Source organism: Psittacula echo (genome assembly GCF_963264785.1).
Source record: "Psittacula echo genome assembly, chromosome: 24".
Taxonomy (NCBI): Eukaryota; Metazoa; Chordata; class Aves; order Psittaciformes; family Psittacidae; genus Psittacula; species Psittacula echo.
The window spans coordinates 3,031,904-3,057,694 of record NC_137759.1 but is presented as its reverse complement, the minus strand read 5'-3'; the positions used below and the strand labels follow the sequence as shown (position 1 = coordinate 3,057,694).

The window sequence follows — 25,791 nt, the reverse complement described above, 5'->3', positions numbered from 1 at the left end:
AGAAACCAGTAGTACCTGTAGCTGCAGATCCGCCACATCTCGCCACGCAGACGACTAATCCTCATCCATAACCTCCATCCATAGGGAAAGAGAAGCCTCTTGGAGTTGCTGAGCTCCTGCTCCAGGCCAAGCATGTGCAGGATGAAGCAGCGAGCTAGAACAAAGCAGGACTGGAAGTGATCAGGACCCTGAGTGCTGTGAAGTGGCATCAGGTGTGTGATTTGGGCAGCAATGCAGCTGTGGGGCATTAACAGCCCCTTCCTGACCATGAACAAAGGAATTCATGCTCTTCTCTGCTGCTTTACCCGAAAGGGAAGCAAAGGGAAAATCTACTACACAAAAGAAAGGACCTTCAAAGTGTTTGGGAACACAATTCCCAGGAAACTGCATTTCCAAAATGAAAAGGGAACCGGTTGCTGACCCTCATGTGCTCAGCTTTGGAGGCTGCTGTACTCAGAGGCTGCTGCTCGCACTCCCAGGTACCTGAGCACCACGCACAGACCTGCTTGTGTGCCAGCTGGAGATGTTCTGCTCTTTACGAGGCAAGGAGGGAAACCTGTTCTGTCCCTGCTCCCCCAGAGGGGGAAGAAGGTGCCAGGAGGATCAGCAGAGCCTGGTCAGCCAGGTTAAGCTGGAAAGGGCACGACTTAAACCACCGGTGCCACTGCCAAGGGATGTGGGACCTCAGGACTCTTCAGACAATGCAACAGATGAGAAACTCCTTCTTTAAACAGACCTTGTACCAGCCACAGGCCTTTGACCAAACCTCACTCTTGTGTTTCCACAATGAACACCTCTGCCCTGATCCCTCCCATTCCAAGCTAAATCTCTGCAAAAGCCAAGCAAAGCACCAAAACCTTGAGATCTGGTGTTGGTTCTTCCATTTTATTTTAGCAAGGTCTGGCAACCACGCTCCTCGGACCCGGCCACTTCTTCCTCAGGTGAGACCTGAAGCCCTCCACACAGCCCCTCCCGTCAGGCTCCCATCGCATCTGACACCACCGTGCCCTCCTTCCCTGCGCCAGCGAGGTGGCTTTTCCACCGTGGCTGTTACGCGCAGTCTATGCTGCAGTGAGATGGGAGGAAGAGAATTTGGGGCAAGAAGATGGCAGGGCAATGCTCGTCCAAGAGATCGGAGCTTCAACAGCAGACTCAGGCAGGCATCTGAAGAAACAATCCCTGACCAGCTCGCCCGCCTTCGGTGTGTTTCCTGCAGGGCAGGACGCTGTTTGTGCCCAGCTGGGTGCCTGCTTGGGGCAGTTGTGCAACCCCACTGGGGCAGATGTGGTCGAACTCACCAGTGAGAAGCTCGCTGAGGGCTCGCTCTGTCTCTTCCCAGATGAGAGGCAGAAACAAACCATGCATGGGTCTAAGCAGGGGGAAGCCTTGCACAGGTGTCACCTGGAAACACATTTCACCTTTTTAAGCAGAAAGAAACACTTCCACAGTTTCTTGGCCTCAAACCTCTCACTCCCCATCTCCCTCTTCTGTCCCATCGCATCCAACAACCTGCCTCCCTCGCCTTGGGGCTCTCTGACACACGGGGGGAAGTTCTGTATTTTAGGGCATCCCCTCTTAGTTCTGGAGGAGATTTTTAGGTTGAACCATAAAAACAGATCAAACCCAATTGCTATTCCAGCAGGAAAAGCACATTCCAATTGCTGGGCGATTTTTTATCTAAATAATGTTTAATTTTTAAAAAGGGGGGGGAACCTAATTACATCTTTGTGTGGAAGATCATAAATCACATAATTACAATGGGAACCTCTGCATCTTTCCAACAGCCTAAAAGCAGACTACACAAGTTCTTATCTCATTACTGTTTAATTAAGAATTATGTTTGAGCATCTTCTTTTAATTAACACGGAGCCCAGATGACTTCTAATCTCTTTTTTACCCAAAATGAAGGAAGGTGCAGTCCAAAATGGGCACTAATGAATTTACAGTTTACTCTTTGGGGAGCTTTAACAAAATTACTCCACGCAGAAGATGAACACTGATAAAGTGAACTTCCAAAGAGAACATTTGGTTCCTTTCCATCTGCATCACACAACTATCAGGAGCTTCATAAGGGGGACACTGAAGTGTTCCTTTTGGGGCAGGGATGGGAGGTTCCTGCACAGCTCTGGGGTGGCACCCACATCCCAAAAACACCCCCCATGGGACAGTGGCGATGGAGGGACAATGGGGGACAGCAGAAACCTACAGCCCTGCCTCCAAACAGTCCCAGCTCTTGGGACTAAAGGTTTGTGAATGGCTTATTGCCCATCAGATGAAATGAAATCAAATCCTCACGCACTTCATCCTGCACTGGCTGCAAAAATCTTCATCAGCAGCCAAAGAGAAAACCTCAGCATCCATCCATGGAGGCACTGGAATGGGTTGTCCAGGGAGGTTGTGAATGCTCCATCCTTGGCGGTGTTCAAGGCCAGGTTGGATGAGGCCTTGGGTGCCATGGTTTAGTGTGAGGTGTCCCTGCCCATGGCAGGGGGGGTGGAATTGGATGAGCTTAAGGTCTTTTCCAACCCTAACTATGCTATGATTCTATGATCTTGTTTTATTGCTGTCTCTGGATAAAATCCATTTATTAAGGCTGCAGGTGCTTTGCGTCCATCGACACAAGAACAGTTACTCAGCAATAACCAAGTCAGAGGCAATGGGGTTCCACCAGCTCCTCTAAACAGCAGGGGAAAGTTCTCCCTTGTGAAACCACTGTGCCATGGAGGGCCCCTGTGCTCGGTGCCACCCTGAGCCCCGCTGACTGCCCTCACCCCAGGTAAGGAGCTGCAAAGAGCACTCATCCATGTTGGTTTTAAACCAAGCACACAGCAAACACCTTTTAATTCAATTGGTTCAATCGACACAGAGAGATTATCAGTTTTCAGTACGATTTGATTCAATTAATTAGCCTGAAAATATCAGCAGAGCCAGGCAAGCTCAGAAAAACAGAGATAAATCCCTGCCATAGCCCTGCTTCATCTTTTAAAGGCAATTAACTCTTAGTTATTAGCTTTTAATTAGGGAATAATAATGACACCATTAATACAGTTTATTATACTTGTCAGCAGACAGCTGTTCCAAACAGATTCTATTATCAGATCTTGGCAGCTTTTGTCTGCTCCCTTGTTCACAGGGGGAAAGCAGCAACAGCCCGGCCCCCGCTGGGGGGTCCATGGGTGAAGCTCCAGGGCACACAGCATCTGAGGCCCCTGCTCTGGGTCCCTATCCCCCCACTGCTGCTGGGAGGAGCTGGCTCCCACCCACCGCCCCTTTCCAAGGCAGGATGCAGGATGAATGCTGAGACCTCAAAGGAGCCTCGCGTAACTCGCGGGGATTCGACTTTTTCTTTTTTAAACTATATAAAGTGGGTTTTCTCTCAGAGAACCGTGGTGGCAGCGGGATCCAGCCTGGCCTGTGCATTTCTTGTGTCTCTCGTGGGTAATTCTCATGCCTCTCCTAAGGGGGGGATGCTGGATGTGCACCAACGGCAGCTCTACACTTCGGCTCCTAACATCTGAGACAGCCCCGACCCGTGAAACATTTCTGATGTCAGAAACCAATCAATCAGGTTTATTTCGTTTTCTTCCAAGCTTATCCACATCTCTGGGAGCTCAGTGCACGTCTAGAGCACAGCTGAGACGATGCGGCAACAAATCATCACCTTAAAGAAATAAAGCATTCCGAACAAATGTATCCATTCCCAATCTCATTGCACCCTACATGTGCATGAATACCATGTCATACTCCTGCTTCTTGCCCCAAATTGACCCTGAAACTGTAAGCTTCAGATCCTCCTGTATGAACAACCACAACCACATCAGCAGTGGCCAACTGCCTCAAGTGTTATTGGTGCTTTATTATCTCTCTGTCTGCTGCAGCACTAAAATCAGACAGCCAGAAGGCTCATAATTCCAGGCACAGCAAACCCCATGTTCCCATTAGTTTCACCGTTATCCTCTTTCACCGTGTCCTAGGCAGAGATGCGGCATCTCCCCAACAGACTGCAAACCCTTTGCAGAGCACAAGCCTGTCTTAACTGTGGTTTATTATTCCTGTATCACATAGTCTTAATCCCAATCATGTATGCAGGATGCTCCTGCGATACAAAAACGCAATGCAGTGAATTTCCCTGATCTACTCTGGAGTTAATACCTCACAAAAACACTGCAATAGAAAACAAGTGTTGGTTGCCAACAATCCACTACCTTGGGTTACTTTTCCGTGCTGTAGACTAGAGGAAGCCCTAAGGGAAATACCTGGAACTCAGAGGAGCCGCTCAGCACTGCAGGCCTGTTCGTGGCAGGCATTTCCCTCCTCCTCACCCAACTCGGTGCAGTCAAGTCCCGAGGAAAGCAATGAACCCAGTGTAGGAATAAAGCAGCCGGAGTGAATCTATTTGCAGTTTTCTGGAGGAAAGCAGAGCTGTTAAACCGAAAGCAAGGCTGCTCGAAAGGAAGAATTTCCCCTGCTGAGAACTGAGAGAGACACGAGAAGGAAAAGGATGGCAGGATTCTAACCATCGCCAGACAGAGGCAGGAACTGAGGCCCACAAGAGCGAGATGCGGTACCTAAGGCAGAAAGCGATGCAGGATGAACACAGGCAGCAGGAAGCCACGCTGGGACACGGCAGCTCTCGGGGCAGAGAGCCCGGCCTGCTCCGCAGCTCCGCTGGGCCCCCAGGAGCTCCTTTTCCCCCGGTTTTCATCCCTGCACTGCCAGGGGCTGCGGGATCCAGGTGCGATGCTGCAGGCGGTTTGCGCAGTTGCGTTGGCGCAAGGCTCCCGGCTCGCCCAAGCTCTTCCCTCACACCAGTGACTGAGCCTGAGTATTTTAGGAGGAACTGTTTGAGAGATCTCGGCGCAACCCCAGGGACTTCTCAGCTGAGGGTTTCTGTGCTCAGCTGCATCCAGGCAGAAGCCAGGAGACGAAAACCAGCAGCGAAATCGAATGTCATCGAACTTTGTCTCCAACGTTCATCTGAGGCCCAAGATCACCTCTAGTGCTGCTTTGCTCACATAGGGACAAACAGCTTGAAGCGAGGGCTGGAAGGGAACTATAATCAGTGCCCTGGTAGCAGGAGCACTACCGGGAGCTTGCGCCAACTCGCCTTTAACTGGTGTCATCACTTGATGATGAGGGAAGAGCCTCAGTTCAGGTCCCCAGAGAAGGATGGATTCCTCCCGGTGTTCAGTGAGGAAAGTCCACCAGACACAACCAAAAGGGATCCCCAAGAGCTCAGGAGCAGGAGAGAATTCACTTACCTGCCTCTGGAGCTGTGCAATTGCCCCTTCTCGGTGGGTCCGGCTCATGGCCTGGGTCCCAAGCTCAGCCTAGAAGTTGTCCCAGTTGATCCATGTACATGTGGGTGCCCCCCAACAGGGACACAACACATCCGAGGTGGGCAAAGCTGTGGAAAGGAGCACACAGAGGCCAGCTGATGCTTTGCCTTTCTCTATTCCGAGAGGGGATAAGGGAAGAAAGCATCAGCAGCCCCCAGCTGAAGGCAAGGGGAGCGCAGCCCCTGCCCCAATCCCCACATCAGTCCTGTATCAGGGGTTTAATCTCCAATTCTGCTGCTGCTCTTTATCAGAGACAACTCTGAAAGGTGCAAATTTGCTCTCCCACAACGGACCTGTCATGATGACAATTCTACTTCAGAGCAGCGGTTCAGCCTTGCCTTTCAGGGACACTGATTATGGCAGTAAATAGAAGCACATTTGAGAAGTGACAAGACACTGACAGGCTGTACTCATGTTGCATTGGGTCCCATCACACTGTGATCTTGACAGAAGAAACCCAAGGGATGTTCCCTTTTCCTGGGCTTTTGGTGAGGGGGAGAGGAAATACTCTGGTCTAGGACTAGGAGCACCCAAACCAGCCCAGGCTGCAATGGAAACTGTGCACAGAAAACCCCAGTGTGCCCAAGGAAATAGTGTTTGGTTTCCCCTCTTTGCAGCCAATCACCTGGTGAAACACTGCAGTGATTGCAGCAGGGCCATAACCAGACGTGAAGTTTGCTCTTGGAGCTTTGAGAGTAAATCTAAAAACACAAAGTGATGTCCAAAGTCAAGGGAAGCATTTGTAAGCATAAACCACGGTGGGGCTGGGAAGATCGATGTCAGGGTCCCCTTCCCAGCTTTATCACACAGTTGTTGGGAAATCCCTGGGCCATTTTCCTACAGGAGAGCTTCAATCACAGTAATCACCCACCCCAGGACACAAAGCCCCTGGATTGCAGCGTTAATGCCATGTCCTACCCGAATCCCAGCTTAATCGGATGCACCACTTCTTCAACCTTGATATTCTCTAGTGACTCCAAGCTATGAAGATAACAAAAAGACCTAAACCTTAAAAAAAAAAGAGATTTGCACAACAGCCCTTTCTCCCCATCTCATAGCTCCTCCACATAGGAAACTGCCCAGTGACCCTTCTGTACCTACAATCAACTCACATTTGATCTTTTCAGGCAGGCAGATGAATCCCTGCTATTCTAGATGGCAGCAGCATCTTGGCCTGTACCATGGGTAACTGACCATTCAGCCCTAATCAAAGGAAATCTGCTGTTTCCGAGAGGCGGCTCCGTTAAATGAAGCAGATGAGCAGTGGATCTGTCCATTGACTTATTTTTAAACCATGATCTGGGGCACAGGGGAGGGAATCACTCCTGCTTCAGAGGCAGCTTGGCTACAAGCTCATTTGCTGGGGGATATTAGCAGCTGGCATCTGAGATGGCAATGCGAAGGTACAGAGGTAAGCCAAAGTCAACTGGGCTGAAACACAGCCAAATTCTTATTTATCCCACAGGACAAGCAGCTGAGCTGTGGTCGCTGTGTAATTCCAAACAGTATCTGCACAGTGACCTTTACCTCTCCCCTCTTGGAAACAAAAGAAATTAATTCTTTTGCTCCTCTCATGCAGAATAAATAACTCCCTGTAATTTCCTATTGGTGTGCAAGTCAAGCAAGCAGTTATCTGCTATCAAAGCTGCCAAATAATTCTCTGCCAAACATCTCCCATTCATTTGAATCACACTGTTTTGCCAAAGTCAACTTGCTTGTGTGTGTGTGTGTGTGCCAGTAGAGTTTTCATGGGATGAGAAGCAAGAGAGATGACCTGAATGTGGGGCTGGACATCAGGATCCTACAGGAACTCAGAGTGTTTCTGCTGGAGTCTCAAGGGATTTGTTCCATCTTTATTCCTGTTGGCAAACTGAAGGAGCAGGAAAGGCTTCACCTTCTGCTGCGAAGAACACTGGCAGTTATCACCTGTACCAGGTACTCTGAAGCAGACACTGTTTAAATATCCTGGGGTTAAACTCATTTGTAGGGTCTCCTCATTAACCTGTAATGAGATAAAGGGATGAACCGTCCTTCTAACCCAAGCAATATGAAACTAATGCCCCAGAAAACAACAGCAGGTGATTTCAGGCCACAGGAGGTGCTCATCCCACGGCTCCATCCACACATCCCACAGACACCCCGGCATGCAGCAGCAGCGTGTGAGACGATGGGAGAGTGTGGAAATAGCTGCAAGGAGCTGTTATCACACCTACCTGGTGAGAGGGGCAGCGCAGGCACTTGGCAGGTTCCACGTAGCATTGCTCCTCACTTTCATCCATCCAAATACAATCACATGCCTGGAAAAAGCTCTTCTACAAACCTGCACTCTGTCCAACTTGGTCTATTTGCAGGTCAGGACTTTGCAATCATTTAATTAGCACAGAATCCCAGATTGGTTTGGGTTGGAAGCGACCTGAAAGCTCATCCAGTTCCAACCCCCTGCCGTGGTCTACCTGATCTACCTTCCAGCAGAGCAGGGTGCTCAAGGCCCTTTTATTACAAAAAGGGTGCAGAAAGCTTATTAGACCACCTTTAGCCATAGGTAGAGCAGGGAAAAGAAGCCCAAACAAGAGAAGTAACACAGACTTGCCTACTCAGCACTAGCAAAGGAACCTACTGCAGGGAAGGCTTCACTTTATCCTGTGAAGAAACTGAAGCCAGACAGAGGATGGACATAAGCAATGTGCTGATCTACTACCGCCTACCTCTGAGCCCTCAGTTGAGTGATGCCCACTACACAGAAGACATGCCTTTGTGAGAAATCCCACTCGATCAATAGAAATTGCTATTAAACTAAAATAGCATGTCCAGATTCAAAGCCAAGTTCCTTTTAAATGGCTTCTGACTACCTTAAGCTAAAACTCCGAGTAAACCACTCCAATCAAAACAACGGGAAGGGAATTGTACCTGTTTCATGAGTAATTTATTCAACTGGTGTAATTTGTTCAAGCTGCAGGAGAACTATTGGTGAAGAACTAATACGAACAGCAAGGGAAGAGGAACAGAGAAAAAAACCCACAGAATAACCTCAAGAAATCAGAGTTCTGCAAAACTGGCCAAGCACACGACAAGGGTTTTCCATCAGCGCTCCCTCCCTAAACTGAACAGTCACAACAGCAAAGCAAAAAGGAAAGGAGCAAGAGCACCAAAGAGCGAGGGCCTGAAAGCCTGGGATGTTCTCCCATAGACAAGCAGAGAAACTGGAAGCCAGAAGGAGCAACAGTGAATGGGAAAGCCACAAAACCCCAGGTGTGAACATCCTCCCAGGCATCTGAATGCTGGAGACTTGCAGAAACGCACCTGCAAAAAGAACTGTGGTATCTTCTAGTCCTACTGGAATAAGCAGCAGACATCTAAACAAGCTTCCTGGAAGCTGGGGCTCTCCACTCAGCCCCACCACTGAACAGCCTCACCCCAATCACCCCCACAATTTCCAGTTTTCTAAATCCTGGCCTTCACAAAGAAAACGCAGGGAATTCCCTCTTCCATTTCTTCTCACCAAGATCCTTCTCTGACCAGAGAAGGAGTTACTGAATCTCCATCCACTGTTCCACCCTCCAGGTCTCCGCCAGCCTCAGAGGAGGAACAAGCAGGCTGCTGATCCCCATCTTCACATTGCTGCCAGCAGTTATCACAAAATGACTTTATTGTGCCTGTGACTGTTGGCGACACTGACGCAGGGAGTGTTAGCAGCTCCTGCGAGCCAGGTTGCAAAACATCTTCCTGTGTGAAGGCACCCTGCTGTTCACCAGCCCAATGAGCCGGGCTTCTGCAAAGCAGCAAGAAGAAACTGCAGCACATGACAAAGCATCACGTACATGTCTCATCCCTACCTTGGCAACTCAGGTCTGTTAGTGGCCAAGTCCTAAGCAAAACTCTCTGCAGAGGCAAGCACCAGGCAGGATGGAGCTGCACAGCAGGTACCAGCACACGAACGTGCTGCCCAGGGCTGGGAGGTGAACACATCTTAGGACCTCGAGAGGATGGAGCTGGCTCAAATGGAGAACGTGGAAGAGCCAAAGGAGGGAACTGAAACATGCTTCAGGAAGAGATGCAGCTCAGCTGCTTAGGTTTAACAGATACAGAGAGACATACACCTTTTCCAGGGACAAAAAGAGATGCAGAGGTTAGACAAAGAGGGTAATGAGTTATGCTCGTCTGCTCTCTTCCATCCAGCCCCGAACGATGCTGAAGAGGAAAGTGTAGGAAGCAAAGCACTTCGCTACAGGAGTCATTCACATGGTCTCCCTGAGGACTCCCTGGGCACAGCATGATTTCCTGTAACCCTACATCATCTCTATTTTAGTGTGGAAACCTCAGGAAGTAACAAAAACTCACTGTGACTTAGTGAGGTTTGCGTGGAAACGTCTATTCCACCCTGCAAGGCTGCGCTAGAGCGACAGAAAGGTTTGATCCTTGCCTTTTGATCACTGATCCAGGCAGTTACTTCAAGTACTGCTTCTTAAGACATCTTTAATCAGAACTAATACAATTTCAGAGCAATATAGCAGATCTGAAATTCAAAGGTAAGCTTTGTGTGCATGTGAATTCCAACAGACTTTGTACCAGCAGCTTCTTCCCTCTAGGGCGATTCCTCAGATTACCTCAAAAACAACTGTTAAGCTGCAAAGGAGTGGAAGCCTGAGATTTCTTTCCCATGATCTCCAGCATTAGCCTCATCTGGCAATAATTGGAGAGGAATTTGTAGGAAAGTGTCAGGGCTCGGGATGGGAAATGAAGGTTTAAATGAAGCTTCAGGAAGATGCTACTTTAAGAAGGGAACAGCAAAGTGATGATTTAAAAGACAAAGGGCTTTAGAACTACTATTGAGCAACCATGGTTCTCCTGAACACTGAACAAGCAAGTCCTGGACCTTGGACAAAAATGCATTGCAAGCTTGGTTCTTCATTTTGGGAAGGGTGCAAGGACAAACCTCCTGCATGGTTAACAGAGAGGAAGGAAAAGACAATGCTCTTCTCCAGCAGGCTCAGCATCTCTCGGCTCCATTTTAAGCAGCCAGCTTTACCCATCAGATCTGGGAGCCACCTTCTCCTGCAGTACACAAGACTTTAAACTCAGAAATGAAGAGACTTCAACCCCCCAGCAAGTGTCATTCTGAAGTGCTCAACAGCCTTTAATTCATTATGAACCTAGAGGCAGAGGGAAAAAAATATGCAAAAAATACATCACATCCTTTATCTAGGGGAAGGGGGAAAAAAATCATTATTTTTATAGCACATAATCAGACACAAATATATTTCACTGGAGGAAGAATGTGCATTTCCTCTTTCCTTTTCAATAGTCTGATGCACAGAGGCCATCAATACGGTCATTATAGAGAGTCTGCACAAGTCATTCCTAAAGCAAGGAGAAGGATTGAAAACTCAACAAAAAGGGAGCACCCTTGCACCAAGGAAGGGCTTTCACAGTCCCAGGGTCACGTTTCAACAGAATCTGAATATGGGGTGAGGAAACACACTTGGGTTTTTTACAATATAGTTATTTTTAAAAGGTACTACATATGAATACAGCAATGGTGCTACTTCAGTCAGGACTTCAACATGCAGAGGCTATTCCCCATTGCTCCCAACCACTCGTCCCAGCCCACCCTTCCCCTCCCCACCTCCAAACCCAAATCCTCTGCTGCTTAAGCTCTCTTTCCATTGTTTTAACTATTTTTCTTGTGGCCTGGCAACGTTCTGATTCTTTTATACAAGCAAAGTTCTCCACTGCATCACGGCATCCCAGACAGGAACCAGCTCTGCAGGAGCGACACCCGAGGCTTGGAAGAACCTTGCCCATTTTTGAACCATTCATTGGTCTCCATTTGGTTTTATTCCTGGACACAGCTATTGCAAACGTCCAAAAGTCAGGTAGGCAAAAAGAACCCGTTTCAAAGAGCTCACAAACCCCCCCGCAGGAAAGAACCCGCAGCAGAGGCAGGAAGAAACCAAGTCTCTTCTCAAGGGAGAGCAGAAACCAAAAGAAAATGTAAAGAAATGGCTTGATTCTATCTCCACTCCTTCACTCGGACAGTTTAATACCCTTCGAGTCTCTTAAGATGCTAATCTACCATCTGCCAGCCCACAAATCCTTCCCACTTATTCTCTTTAAGATCCAGCTCTAGCGTTGTTTAAAACCCTCTCCACTGAGCGATGACCACCTTGCAAAGGGGCTTAAAATCAAATCAAAACATGGTAATAACATTGTCTCTTTCTGTCCAGTAACTGCAGGGAATTAAGTGGAAAAGATGTGCAGCATTCTGGCTAGCTCTGCTATGCCACGTCCCCTTCCCAGCTCTGTGCTAGGGCTTCCTTTTTCTTTCCCTCTGAACTGACAGATGTCCACCCAAGAGAGTGGAAGACTTTCCAGTGACTTCAGGAGGGTTTTGGCTCAGGCTGTTTTACAGAGCACTGCTCCATAACAGCTCTTTGGCCGGAGGTGATTTTCAAGTGTTCAAGTGGGAGCTGCCCACTCAATACTTTAGGATCTGGTTTTGCCTTTAATGCTCGCTCAATTCTCAGTGAACTGAGTCCAATCGAAAGCAGGGTTTGCATCCCTCTTCCCCAGGAGTCATCCAAAGGCTCAGTCTTTACTTCAGGAAAGGAGGTCACACCAATCAAAGACATTTGGGGAATTTCTTCTTTAATAGAATAAAAGAAAAACCATACAAACACCTCCCAGGCTTCTGTCATGGAATGATTCTCACACTGTGAGGAGCACAACTCAAAAATAATAATAATAATAATAATAATAATTAAAAAAAATAAAATAAAAATTAGGAGACAAAGAAAAGAAAAAGGTTCCTATGGGAGACATGCCTACCAGAGAGCTAGAGCAAGCCCTCGCTGCTCTAGCCTGCCGTTGGGGAAGGGGGATGGCTCGTAAAGGAACTAACACAAGCAGCAGCAACAGAACACTTGCCAAAACGGAGTGGCGTATCAGAACTGAAAGCCATGCTGATTTTTAACTAGAAAGCAACTGTGATGGCAAAGATGGGGCAGGAAGATGACAAGAATGACCAGAACTTGGCCATTTCTTCCCCAGGTCCCTTCCCGGTGACAGGGTAGAAACACGCACATCTATCACAGGTCTTTAAGAGAACTAATGGTAAGAAACACCCCAGTGATGAAACATTTCTTTGCCCATCTTCCCCAGCTTACAAAGAAGATAGTGTGTCTTTACAAAAAGAAAAAGAACCCAGGACTTCGCAGGACATCTGCTCTTGCCCTCTCTCTCCCCGCTCTATTTATCACATTTCAGATGGGGGGAGAGGAGAGGGTTTTGTTTCTGTTTTAAAGCCATCATCTAGAAAAATGTTTTTGTGTTTCTTTCTTTTTTTTTTGGAAACTTTTCGTTTTCCTATTTTTGATTTTTTTCCTTTTTTTTTTTTTTTTAATAATGCTCATTCATAGAAAACTTCACAAAGGTGACGTCTATGTACAGGAAACACGATTCCAAAGGCTGCTTCAGTAGTCAGTGTAATAGCACCTTGAAAGACAAAAGAGTTTGACATAGTGTAAAAAGTCACTCTGTTAAATGTTAACCCTTTCCAAGCCTCGGAAAAAGGAGTGAGTCCCAAAGGCCCCTTAGGACAAAGCTCTTCCAAAGTCTCCAAATGCTGTCTGAAGGTTTCTCAAGCTCCCTACTCCATTGGTCAGCATCGTCTGGCAAAGTAGAGGTAGTGTGCAGCCAGACCAGGGTTTCTTTGCAGTCCAAACCAAGAGTAGACAAAAGAAATTCACAGCAGGCTATTGCACAAGCTTGGTCTTCGATGCCACAGTTTCCTGGTTATTTATCCGCAGACTTGAAAAGGGTTAATTGAATAACTTTCATTAAATCTGGTTAAAACATGTTGCTCTGAGTTCCCGGCTGATACTGTGTCTGCAAGAGGCTCTCCATAAAGGCCAAGTAATCTGGGTTTTGTCCATATTCTTCCGGATTCCGTGAATTCCCCAGCCGGGGACGTTTGGCTGCTCTCACTTCATCTCCCGAAAACACATCTTCCTGAGGGGCCCCAGTGCTGAGGGACTGCAGGAGACACAAAAGTACAACAGTTAGAAGCACAGCAGGAAAACAGGGAGAGAGGTGGTGCGAATGCTGGAGCACGCCTGTGTCCCAAGACAACAGGGGCAGCAAGCAACTGGTTTGCTTCAGAGTATTTCTGTAGAACAAGCAACCTCCAAAACATGCCAAAGAGCTGAAATTACAAATTCTGGGCTTCTGAAACCAAACTGGAAAGAGAAACCTGAAAGTTGCCTTCTTTTTGTTTCACAGTATCTTTCATGTCAGCTCCTGCCTTGCCAATTCTCTGTTTACTCTTCTCCTCTGCCTCTTCAGGTTATTCACTCCTAGTAGAAGGCACAGAAGAAACTGGGGCTTCCCTAATGCCTTTAAAAACCAAAAGGCCCAAAGAGAGCATTTGGAGATCACTGTACAAATAACTGCTTCTGCTCATCCTGCTCTTCCACTCTCAAATAAGACGCATTCTTGGTAGAAATTATTATCTCCTATTGCTTTGTTCCTTTGTTCTGCTGTACTACATTAAAACACTGTGAGTATCACGTCCACAGAGCATAGCTTAACACTCAGGGCAGCAGAAAGTACATGAGAAAAGCCTGAGCTTTCAATCAAACATGAAACTTCCTATTCACTTTCCAGCTTGCCTTCCTTTCTCTGGACCTGTTATAAAACCTGATGTCTCCACTGCACAGATTATGTTTCTTTCCAAATCCTGTGTTTCAGGGCTCCAATGTGTTGTCTTTATTATTAAGACAAGCTGAAATAAAATGGAACATTGTGCACATCTTAGAAATTAATTCTAAGGTGCTTCTTGGCCACCAGGAGTCTTTCAAGAACAACAAAATAAATCATTAACATCACCTCTCAGATGTCTGCCATGAGGTCCTACTGAGATAAGCAACCTCAAACAAGATGGAGAAGCCATCCAGAGCTACATTACAGAAGACATGTTGCAAGTACTTAGGGATAAAACCCTTGAAGAGTTCATGAACGAGCATCCAAAGCTGCCTCCAAATTGTCACCAGTTCTTCCACACAACTGTCTCTCACCAGGCCATTTTTACCATGCGCATCTTACACTTTGCTAGCGGCCAAGGATTCAACGTGAATCACTGGTTTAACTTGGCACAGCAACTCATACATTCCTAAGGGAAGGCTGGACCATCCTCTTGTCATCTTGTAAAAGACAGAAGCCCAGATCCTCACCACAGGTTAACTCTGGGGATCCATCCCTGTCCTGCAGCAGCTGACATGATGGACATTCAGAATGAAGAAGAACACTCTCTATTTTCCATTTGTATAAAACCCAGTTTCATCATTTGCTTAGATGAGATGGTTTTAAAGGTTAAAGCACCAGGTCTGAAAACATCCGGCAAGTCTGAAACCAAGCAAGCTATGAAATAACTCCCTATTTTCTAGGCTCAATAATTCCACTGTATGCGGTTAAAGACAGCCTGATCTTTGAGATTAAGAGCTTTATAGGTAAGAGCTACGTTCTGAATCTCCTGCTTAGTGAGAAATGGGGGTTTGGTGCCACGCTGCTAATCAGTTCTCCAGAAACCACTTAGCTACAGACCCATTCACCTCACTTCTGATGAAAGGCAGTATTCAGCCAGAATGGCAGCCCATAAAACTAAATTCATATGGTGTAAAGTGATCCGAGCATAATCTTTTAACCAGAGAAAACAAAACTCAGCCCTGAACATGCGAAAGGGAAAATCATTTAAATGCTTCTCAAGCATTCCCAAAGCTTTCTTCTACTCTATTTGGTGAATGACAAGTGGTTTTACAGCCACAGCAACTGGAGGCTGCTTTCACCTAATGTCTAAACAATATGGTCAGAAAACATGACCGAGGACCGCAAGCCACAGCCACTTTACTGCTTCTGTTACTCTGATACCCACCAGGCGAGACTTCACTCTCTTGGGAAGCTCTTCCTCCAAGGTGTAGATATCACCACGCTTTACCATTAGTTGAGAACCGTCTTCAAACTCAACCTGTAGAGTAGGCAGAGGATGAAGTAAGAACTTGGCGTCCACATTTACTGTACTCAAACAGTCCATTCCCAGATGATGATAGTCCCTTCATGGGAATACCAAGGAAGCATCAGGGGCCAGCTCCCATGGATGATTCCCTGGTTCTTGGCACTGCATGTCTCTAGGATTGCTGTAGAATGAGCATCCCTAAGCTGTGTTAAGGATGCTGAACCCCACAACTGCTGGTTTCAGTGCTGCTAGGCACCCCTGTCTTATCCAGCACAAGTGGTTTCATTCAGTGCTCCTGTGGGTCCCAAAACACCTTTACTACACCTCTGCTCCCCACTCCCAGTCAGAGCACTGCAGATTTCTCCTGATTTTTGATTCAAAGCCTGAAAAAAGTATCTTTTCACTGACAATAAAAGGGAGCTTTGTATCCAGGCCAATATGGTGATAAGAATTTCTTTCATCTCAAACAAAGCATTTTCGCACGTCACAAGGAAACAACTCCAGCTACTAAAATCCACTTGTATTTTAACAAGAAATAGAAAGCCAGGTACAAAAACCCAGTGGTAACTCCTCACATCAAACCTTTTTGCTAAGCACTGATTATCTCATGAATTATGCATCTGATCTTCCAGCAATGTTTATTCATGAAATCGTGCACATAAAAATGTTAAAACTATTAAAAGTTTTTAAGAGATTAGGATTTCCTTTGCTCAAGAATGACTACACTCTTCTGGCTAATGCAGGAGGACAAACACCACAGTTTAATATGGGATGTCAGGTTCAGAATGGACCAATTCATAAAGAAGAAAGCATCCGTGCTCTGAACAACTCCTCCTGCCCTGTCCAGGTCTTGCAGCTCCTCAGTTGCGCAAGCTCAGTGTGCAGCAAACAGCGGCTGGAGAAATCATGCAGGTGGGAGAACAGGCTTTGAAAGGTGAGCTCTGCTGAGCCAGCTTCAGATGTTACTGGTCCCATTCACGCTCTGGTTTTACCAGAGCAGAGTCAGAAGGGAGCTGAGGCAGACTGCTCTCTGCCATTTCCTCTACACCCGCTCAGCTCCTAGTAGAAAGGCAGGATTTGCTACTGAAGGCAGTGCCATCTTCAAGTATCACAGAGTGCCTGGACCTTGTTTAAGTTCTATATTACTGATATGGGTTAGACCCCTGTTATGAGCACACATCAGAGCAAGTTACAACTTACTTCAGAGTAAGACTGTTTCTGTGTTTTTAAATATAATCGTATTCCAGGACAGCCAAGAGAGATGTACTGGAAAAGTACCTACACAGGGAACTAATGTGGGAAGCTACTCAGGTTATTTTCCCCATGGATAAGAGCTTTACTTAAAGCTAACTGTGTGATTTGAAAAACACAGACGACTCATGCATATTTTTCTGTCATCTGGCACTATCTGTGGAATAGCCTATTTCAAATTATTGTACCTTCAAGAAATCAATGACAATTTCCTGTGCTGTGATTAAACTGGAAAGCATGCATAACAATAGATCTTCATGGAACCATATATTGTACTTATTCATAACCAGGGTCACCTTAGATCACATCTTCTCTCAAGCAGTTGACATCCATTGTACACACCAAAAAGACCATTAACTGTCAACATGGATTATTATGCTCTTTGCACACAGATATTAAACACTGTGTAAAAAGGATAGAAACCAGAACCCATTTCAAACAAATAGAAGATACGGGATTTCCTTTGCCTTTTGTCCAGAGGCACTGGACCAAAAAACCTCTTAAAATAACATTAATTTCCAAATTTCAACATATATTTTTCAAAAGGATGTGCCCAAAGTCTACTTTCCAAATCTGTCATTTTCAATGCCTTGGTACCATTTAAAAAGGATTTAATCGAATGAGGAGGACAAGAAGAAGAGGAGGAGAAAAGACGACATCTCAGTGTTACTGTCACCACAAGTTGGAGCTGCTACTGTGTGCCATGGCTTTTGGTCCCATTGTACCATGCGGTATGTAAGTCCTGGGTTATAGTCTTAGTTTATTAGTGTTCTTGCTGCTGTCATTATTATTATCATTCCCAGAAGTCCTACTGCTAGACACCATCTAAACACACAACTAAAAATCTCAGTCCTTGTCTCAAAGTATATGTAACCTGCATCTAGGATAAGAGATGACTGGTGGATACAGGCAGGCAGTACAAGAAACCAGAGAGACAGTGCTGGTCACCATCAAGCTTCACACAAGTGTGCAAATGCCCCTCTGGGAATGCAGCACATGGGTTCTCTTCCATACTCACCTGGTAAATCTGGCTGATCTGGGCTGCAATAAACTTGGCCTTATAGATGATTCCATCTGTCCACTGCAGTTGAACCAACTCACCCTCTGGAGGGGGTCCCAACTGGACACAGTCTCTGCTCTAAAGACACAGGGTGAAAGAGGTCAGCAAACAAAGCTCAAGAACTAGGCAAAGCTCATGGAAGTTGCTACATAACACTACAGGGGGTTGGAACTAGATAAGATTAAGGTCCTTTCCAACCCAAACCATCCTAAGGCTCTATATCCACAAAACCAAGCAGGGTAACCTGCTCTGTTTCACATGGTGAATCAAAAGCACAATCAGGAAAAGAATGTATGAGTTGACAAGTCAGCCCCTTCTAGACATTCCTTCTATTAAGTGAATTCCCTGTTTTGAACCACAAGTGCTTACAAACAATCTGCTTCCCCCATGAATCACACTTGTCAGTTGACAAATAAGAGCTTATTCAACCACAAAACAAAGAAGATGCAACTTAAAACAAACATTGCTTTCTGTTAAGTCATCTGCATATAGCAAAATCACATCTTTGTGATGGAACAAAAAAACATGAAATGAGAATGTCATAAACAAGAAGAACAGTAATGAGGAGCAGTATGAGGTTTTCTATGCAAGCAGCAACTTTACTTTTTAATTTTAGGGGCTTTTTTAAGTTTTACTTCATTGTTCCACCCCAAAGCACAGAGAACAGAAATGCACACATTACGCTTTGTACTCATTTAGAATAGTCTCCACAGAGAGCTGCTTACAATAATGCTTTCTGGGTAAACGTTGTCACTGTATGACCCATCGTCAAAGTTTACTTCATAGAAAGTCTGTGTGGTCGTGCCAATCACTTTACATCTGTAGTAGAGTCCATTCCGGTTCTTTGTGATCACAGTCTGCCCGAGAGTCACCTCCCTTCGAAATGGGATCTGTGGGATAGAGAAAAGGGAATCATCTGTCATTTGCAATCATAAAAGCTGCGGCAAAAATAGGGGTGCAGAGAAACTGGTCTCCAATCAACCCACCAACCACCAAAAAACCCAACCCCAACCCAACAGACATACATTCTGGTTAGCTGCTTTGTGTTTGAAGCAGGTGATGGATACAACATAGGGCCAGTCATCCGGCTCCATGGGCACGCCGGCTGCGTGCGCGCAGGTGACGTGGAAGGAGGTGGAGCAGTGCTCGTAGGAGCACTGGATGCAGGCACCAGACACTTTCTTCATCCGTTTCCGACAGTACACACATTTCTGCAAGGAAACACAGGTCAGGGTTATGCCAATAGCAAGCAGCACCTTCAACACAACGTATGGCACTGTTACCCCACATGGCAGAAGTCTGTAACATTCCCCTCTTCCACTCTTCATGGCCTCTCATTCACTATCACACCCTTGAGATGAACAGGCATTTTACTTGTTAGAATGAACAGCCCATATAAATAAGATCCCGAGGGATATTATATGCCCACGAATCTGACTATGCAGCCATGTAATTTACCTGTTACAAAGAAAGGGTTTCCACATATCAGGAGGAAAGAAGAAGCCGATTTGTAGTGCCCACTTCCAGATGAGCATCTCCAAAGCACACCACACTGGTCTGCACCAGCCACTGCCCTCAGGACTGACCCCTGCTTCCCTCCAGTCCATCTACTCACCTAAACATAAGTGTTCTATAAACATACTGGGATACTATGAATAACAGGCTCTTTTTCTCTCTGCAGCACCTGATATTAAACAGAGCCTTTCTTCCCCTCTTCCACTCCTTCATGGCCTCTCATTCACCTCACTCCCATTAAAGCAGTGCTCAAAGTATGCACCATTACACAATACATGACCTAAATTTTAAGACCCATACGAATTGCTACATCCCATAGGATCAGAAATGTAGCATAAGCTGCCTGCGATCACACAATAAGCCAATACAACCCTCAGAAATACAAGGTCACTCTGCTTCTAGAGCTGAGCTATCTTTAGAACGTACCCTCAAAAATAAGAGGAGTACCCCATTATCAACTATGCAGAGAATTAAAATAAGAATGACCACAATTCAATGTTAGGTTTTATGTTACCATAGCAAAGAGCCAAAGCCCAGACAAATAAAAGACCATTCCTTCTCCAAAAACGATTTCTCTTCCTTGAAAGTAAAAACATGCTAAAGAAAGGGGGATGGATTCCCCTCCATTTATGCGCAATGTCCCCCCTCCCTGACCGGGGTCTGCCCCACAGGTATCTGAACTGAATCTAATTCACTTCCTGTGAATTAACTGAAGTCACTAAGTTTACACCAAAGATTCATCTGGCTTTTTTACTTACACTAACAAAGGGCAGGAAATTCAAAGGCAGAGCCTCAGTGTTGCCAGAGCATGGGGTTTAGTATTTAATAAGCTGTGCCTTTATCGCTCTGTAAACCCTCTTCACAAACCAGATAAGCACCACAGCGAAGTGCACAGCAGGAACACGGCACTGAAAGCAAGTCAATAGCAATGAGATCTCATTATTAAACTGTCAATACCTAATTCTCCTGCCGGCAGGGACAACTGCTGATCTACAGTGTGCTCAATACTGCCTCACAAGGGAACATTAACCCTCCAGTATCAGGAATCTGCCTTTACTGATGCAAACAGGATTCTTCCAAGCCAAAGGATTAGCATGCATCTCATGAGACCCCAGTGACAAGAAAAACTCCTTATACAGGCAAAAGAGCTACACCAACAGAATATTCACCGCAAATATGATCAAAAGATAAGGAACAATGTGAGCCACAGTGAGACTGAAATGCAGAAGAGGGTGGAAGGGGTAAAGAAGTCCTGATCCCTGGCAGTGTTCAAGGCCAGGTTGGATGAGGCTTGGAGCAAGCTGCTCTAGGGAAAGGTGTCTCTGCCCGTGGCAGGGAGTTGGGACTGGATGAGCTTTAAGGTCCCTTCCAACACAAACCAGGCTGGGATTCTATAAAGATGCAGAAGAGGGAGAAGCACCAGTGCCAAGTGCTGTGGGAAGACAGCATCTGCAGATTTAGAGCCATTTACTATGGGAGAGGAGGTAGCAGGAAGAGAGAAGGCTGAAAGCACAGGAGACAAATCTCCAGGAGAAACACGCAGCAGAGAGTCGGGTCATAGCTGGGAGTAAGAAATGGGCTGTCTCCTGCCTGATGAACATTGCAATTCATTTACCCCACTGAGGAATGACAGCTCATTATTCCAAATTTCCACGCCATAAATAATTTACACGCCCTGGCCTGGAATCCACCATTCATCAGGGAGCATGGAAACGGCATTCATTAAAATGAAGCCATATCCACATATGGACTGAAAACTCTGTGTCTGAAAGGGAAGGCCTGGCCCATGCTCAGGGAACAGGATGTACCTTTACAGAGATCACTGCAACTCCTTGTCACAGTCACTTAAAACAAGACATATTTAAAACTATAGCAAAATAATCAAGGTAACCCCCACCCCTCTTTCCTTCATTATCTCCATCCCTTCACTTCCACTGCCCTCAACCTCCCCATCATTCCTTTCCTCCTTTTCCACCTTTTCAGCACAGGCCATCTCTTCAATTTTATCTTGTTCTGCAGCAACTCTGTCACTGCCAAAGCATCGGGTCCAGCACCATCACCACCTTTCAGTCATCTTCAATTTATCTTCCTAAAGGCAGCTGCACACTTCCACATCAGACACCCCTCAACTCCTCCGCAGACTCCTCTCGTGCTCCAAGAATTCCTATAAGGAATGCTAAAACTCTCCACAATGGCTCATAAGTGTGGTTTTCTGCACAATCTTGTCCAGTTTAGATTTGCTCTGTGCTTCTCCACACACTACCCCAATGCTGCTGCTCGAAGCATCACTGCCTTTACATTCTGCTATCTAAATGCATTTCACTTTCATCTTTACCTAACCTCAGAACTCTAAAACCCATTTCAGTTTTAGCTCAAGATAATTTATTTGCTTTCTTCCCTCTATAATGCCACACTGTATGTGGTGACACCACCAACAAACGGCCTTCAACAGACATGGCTGGTGTGTGCACACATGTTCTAATGGTGCTCACAACTAAAGACCAACACAGAGAGGGAAGGTTTCTGTAATCAGACTAAACACAACAGGACTCGCCTACTGATGCTCTTGAGCACAGAGTAATTAGACTGGAAGTCTACTTTTTACATCCCTACAGCTGAGCCAGCTGGGGCACAAGATTTACTCACTAGCATGCTGACAGAAACTCGAGACCAAGACCTGAACTTGAGTCTGCCTGTAAATCACATCAGTAGAGTGTGTAAGTCAAGGTACTTCAAATAAAAGTTCTCCACCTTTCCCCCAAGACATGAAGAAAACAGGAGGTGCAAATGGAACACAATGAAAAGAAATGAAAAAAACTGAAGCTTTTCAGGAATGAAACAGAAAGATGTGGAGCAGGGCTGTGCATGGCATAGCCAACACTCCAGAGCAGAGTGAAGCCACAGAGTTTTACGTCCATTAATACTGCCCTAGCTTTATAGGGCTGTAAGGCAGCCACAGAAGAGTTAAAGAACTAAGTCATGTTTCCTTATGAGGCTCCATTAAGCAAAAAAGGATTTTTAGTTCATCGTTACAAGTGCTTGTAATGAAGAGGATGCATGCTGGAAATGTCAGATGATCCATAAAGAACCACTGCAAGAGTTATCCCTCTCACATCCCACTGCTCCGTCACTCCACCTGAATAATGAATGCTTTTTACATTCACATTTGTGTACAAAACCCATTTGCACAACAGAGAAATAACTCTAGAAGCAGAGAGAGATTCTTCCTAATCTCTCATCCAGGCCCTGCCTGGGCTGCCTGTGCTAAAGAGCTGCACAGTTAACAAATACATCAATGCTAACCAATGTATCACTGCTCCATCACCTTCCTGTCCCACACTCCCAACCATCACCCAGCTGACTTCTGTACAAAAAAAAAGGCAGCAAAAGCACAATTTATTTTGCAATAACACACTATAGTGATGGGCCATTAACTAACGTTAAGATTAACTGCTCTGAGCTAATGCATCATCCATTACTAATCTCTCAGATGAGGCTATACAACTAAATAACAAGTTGTAGCTGGACTTGGATTAAAATCTTTGCAGAGTCTCCCCTTGCAGTCCTGGTCACAAAGAAATGTTTATTCATTTCTAAAAGATATTTCTTGATAGAGAATGAGAAATATTGTAAAGAAAGACAAATCAAACTACAGATGAACAAGTGAGCAATACATCAGTTTCTTCCCAATTATCACATCCCTTCACACTCCCACTATGCAGGACTTTCAAGAAATGAAGCTTTCAGGTAGTTTAGATGTGACTGCCACGTAGGTAAAAGTGTCCTAGGCTCTGCCCAGCACAACAGCACACTCCTAGACAGGAAAGGGTAACCACCACTTGTTTGAGTGCCAAAGCACTGAGACAGTACCTCAGAAGACATCCAAATGATTCAGCTTCCTGGTGCACTTGTTGGAAATAAGAGAACCTCACTTCCAATCTTGACTACTTTATGATCTCACATAATGTTGTTCTGTCTACTTAAAACCTTTTTCTTTTGGGCTCTTGTTCACGCTCTCTACAGATAGAAGACACCTACCAGTTTCCACCTCTGCTCTGGAATAGCACTAATGTCCACAGGATGACGCTCTATTACATTGAGAAAACGGGCCTCAGGGACAGCAATAGCACAGATTATATGGACCCACCTGGACAAAAAAAAGTGAAGGGACAAATCAGAGTCTGGCATTATTTGAATTAAATACTCAAGAGGGCATTTAACATTTCTCTGGCTCCCTTAGTATCGAGGTATATTTATGGTGGTTGGCAGCCTTGGCAACATTACCAACTGATTGTTAATCATGGTTGCACACGGTAAATGTCTCCAAACAACAGGGATCAATCTTCTCATGCATCTGATCTTGCATGAAACTAAACATTCTCTGAAGAGACTTTTCTCTGAGAAATAACCAAATTCAACAAGTGCTCAGAGCCACGTGAACCTCTGCTGTTGAGAAGCCTGGTGCAGAGTGGAAGACAGAGTTAGCCAAGCTCATCCTGCCAAGTCAGTGAGTAGCAGTTACCTCCATAAAGCCAAAACTAACTGCTACACTGAGCATCAAGGCCAAATTCACAGCATTACAAGATTAGAAATGGAAGTATGAAGTATGGAAGGAAAAACTTACCGCCCATCAGTGGTCATCTGAAGAGCTCCTCCCCTGAGATTGCACAGGCAACACTCCTGTAGGAATAAAACTCCCTCAGAACTGGACCAAAAGCCTCTGCTACACTGTCTGTCTATCCCAGAAAATGACACAAAGGCAAACCGTACCCACCCACTCCCCATCTCTGTCCCGAGAGGATGGACACTTACCGCTGCCCACGCATTGGCTGAGCACCGTGAGCAAGACCAACTTTCATTCACCAAGTCTGGACGTATTCCGTAACAGCCTGAAAGAAACCAAGTTATAGCCTTCAGAGTTGTGCTAATATAGCTATAGAATTGACTTGTTGACTTTTCAATTCAGAAGCATCTTTGGAATCAGGTGTGGCATTTAAGTCACTACATTCAAGTCTCAGCTCAGAAAAAAAGGCATAAGGAAAGTCATCTTTGGGAAGCAGGGAAGAATTTGGGACCAGCAGGCTTAAAACTGAACAAACCAGAAAACCACACACAGGTAACCCTCAGCATTTTTCCCCCCTCTTGTGTAAGGGCTACAACAGCAGTACTTTGACCCCTTAGGGAAGAACTGGGCTCAGGAGTGATGCTGCTACTGCTGGAATGCACTCACACATTAGAACAGATAAGACCAGTGAATTTTAGCATGATTGAAGCAGTCATCTTTGCTAAGTGGCATTATAAGGAAGGATGAACTCAGTAACATTGCAAAGAAATTAAATACATGCACTTCACGTATTTAACAGTATTTAAACTAATTTCTAGTTATATTAAATGTTAGAAACACCTGACTTTACAGAGCATTTATTACTGTAAAAAGCAAGCACCAAATCCTCCTACATACTTCTCTGCAGCACCAAAATAGGAAAGTGGTATTATACCCATGATAAAGGCAGGGAAGCGAGACAAAGAAAAGCCCTTAAAATGCTGCAGAAGGCACTGAGGTTTGCCACTGAAGACAACGGGGGAAAGACAAAAATAGTTTTGAAGATGTGGATCTACACAATTCCCATGAGCTCACAAAGCGAGCAGAGAACTAAACACATCACAAATTGCTGGCTAGCATCCTAAGTACTTAGGGTACACAAAGCTCAGCCCACGGCCTCTACCTATCCTAACAAAACCAACTGTAATATTTCAGGTGGGAACGAGTCTCAAATGACTGAATTCATCTCACAAGAAGTTACTCAGAAAGCACTGAGACTGCCACAAGAACCTGATATATAAAAATCATCCACTTAACCAGATAAACATTACGTCCAAAAAAGTCAATAATATAGATCCACAGCTGTTTGCTGCATCTGAAGTCTCTTTTCATCATATGGGGAATCAAGAAAGCAGATTCAACCCTGTCTCATTAGGGACTTGCCAACACCTTAGACGTCCAGAAACCTTCACAGATCTTCCCTCTCTGCCCGCCCTTGCCCCGGGTGTAACCCAGCACAGCTGGGTGAGAGCACTTCTCCGGAACAAGCAGGCTGCCAACTGGTTTTACAGCATGCTGCCAGCTTAACCACAATACACCTCAACACTGCAATCCTGTAATAAAAGCAAATGGATTCTCTGCAGCAAAGTCAAAGGGATATTGCAGTCTAGAAGTACAAACAGTGACAAGGAAGCAACAAGACACTGGAAACTACATCAGACTAGATTTAACTTCTATCGTGTCCTCAAGGGTAGAGCACAGCCAAAACAGAAAGCTAAATTCCTCTACACCCTGTCTGAGACTGCAGATGAACATCTTGCTCACATCCCTCTGTCCCTACAGAGAATCTGGCCAATGAAACCATATGGATAGACTGGACTATCGAAAACATGCGTGTACAAGATGCAGCAACTCTGTTCGGATCACTAAAGAGACTGCAATTTGTGCAGTGAAAGCAGTCATTGTCCTCATGCTCATTCTGCATCACCTGAGCCAGAAGTGACCACAATCACAAATACAGTACAGAAACAACAGTTGCATTCTAGTTCTCCACAAGCAACAGTCATGCCGAGCTGCA

The 25,791-nt window shown here is 45.6% G+C and overlaps 1 protein-coding gene across 3 annotated transcripts in view; it reads right to left on the bottom strand.

Moving 5' to 3' along the window:
• Positions 1-10,987: 10,987 nt before the first annotated feature.
• The window catches only part of KDM4B (lysine demethylase 4B), an 82,115-nt gene continuing 67,311 nt past the window's right edge, over positions 10,988-25,791 (bottom strand). For all 3 annotated transcript variants that reach the window (XM_080633814.1, XM_080633812.1, XM_080633813.1), the window contains 8 exons: positions 23,984-24,060; positions 23,796-23,851; positions 23,210-23,318; positions 18,682-18,867; positions 18,382-18,546; positions 17,615-17,734; positions 15,265-15,357; positions 10,988-13,370 (listed from right to left, as the gene is read on the bottom strand). In XM_080633814.1, coding sequence (XP_080489940.1) covers positions 13,185-13,370; positions 15,265-15,357; positions 17,615-17,734; positions 18,382-18,546; positions 18,682-18,867; positions 23,210-23,318; positions 23,796-23,851; positions 23,984-24,060 — 992 coding nt within the window. In that variant the 3' untranslated portion in view covers positions 10,988-13,184. The remainder of the gene's footprint in view (positions 13,371-15,264; positions 15,358-17,614; positions 17,735-18,381; positions 18,547-18,681; positions 18,868-23,209; positions 23,319-23,795; positions 23,852-23,983; positions 24,061-25,791) is intronic.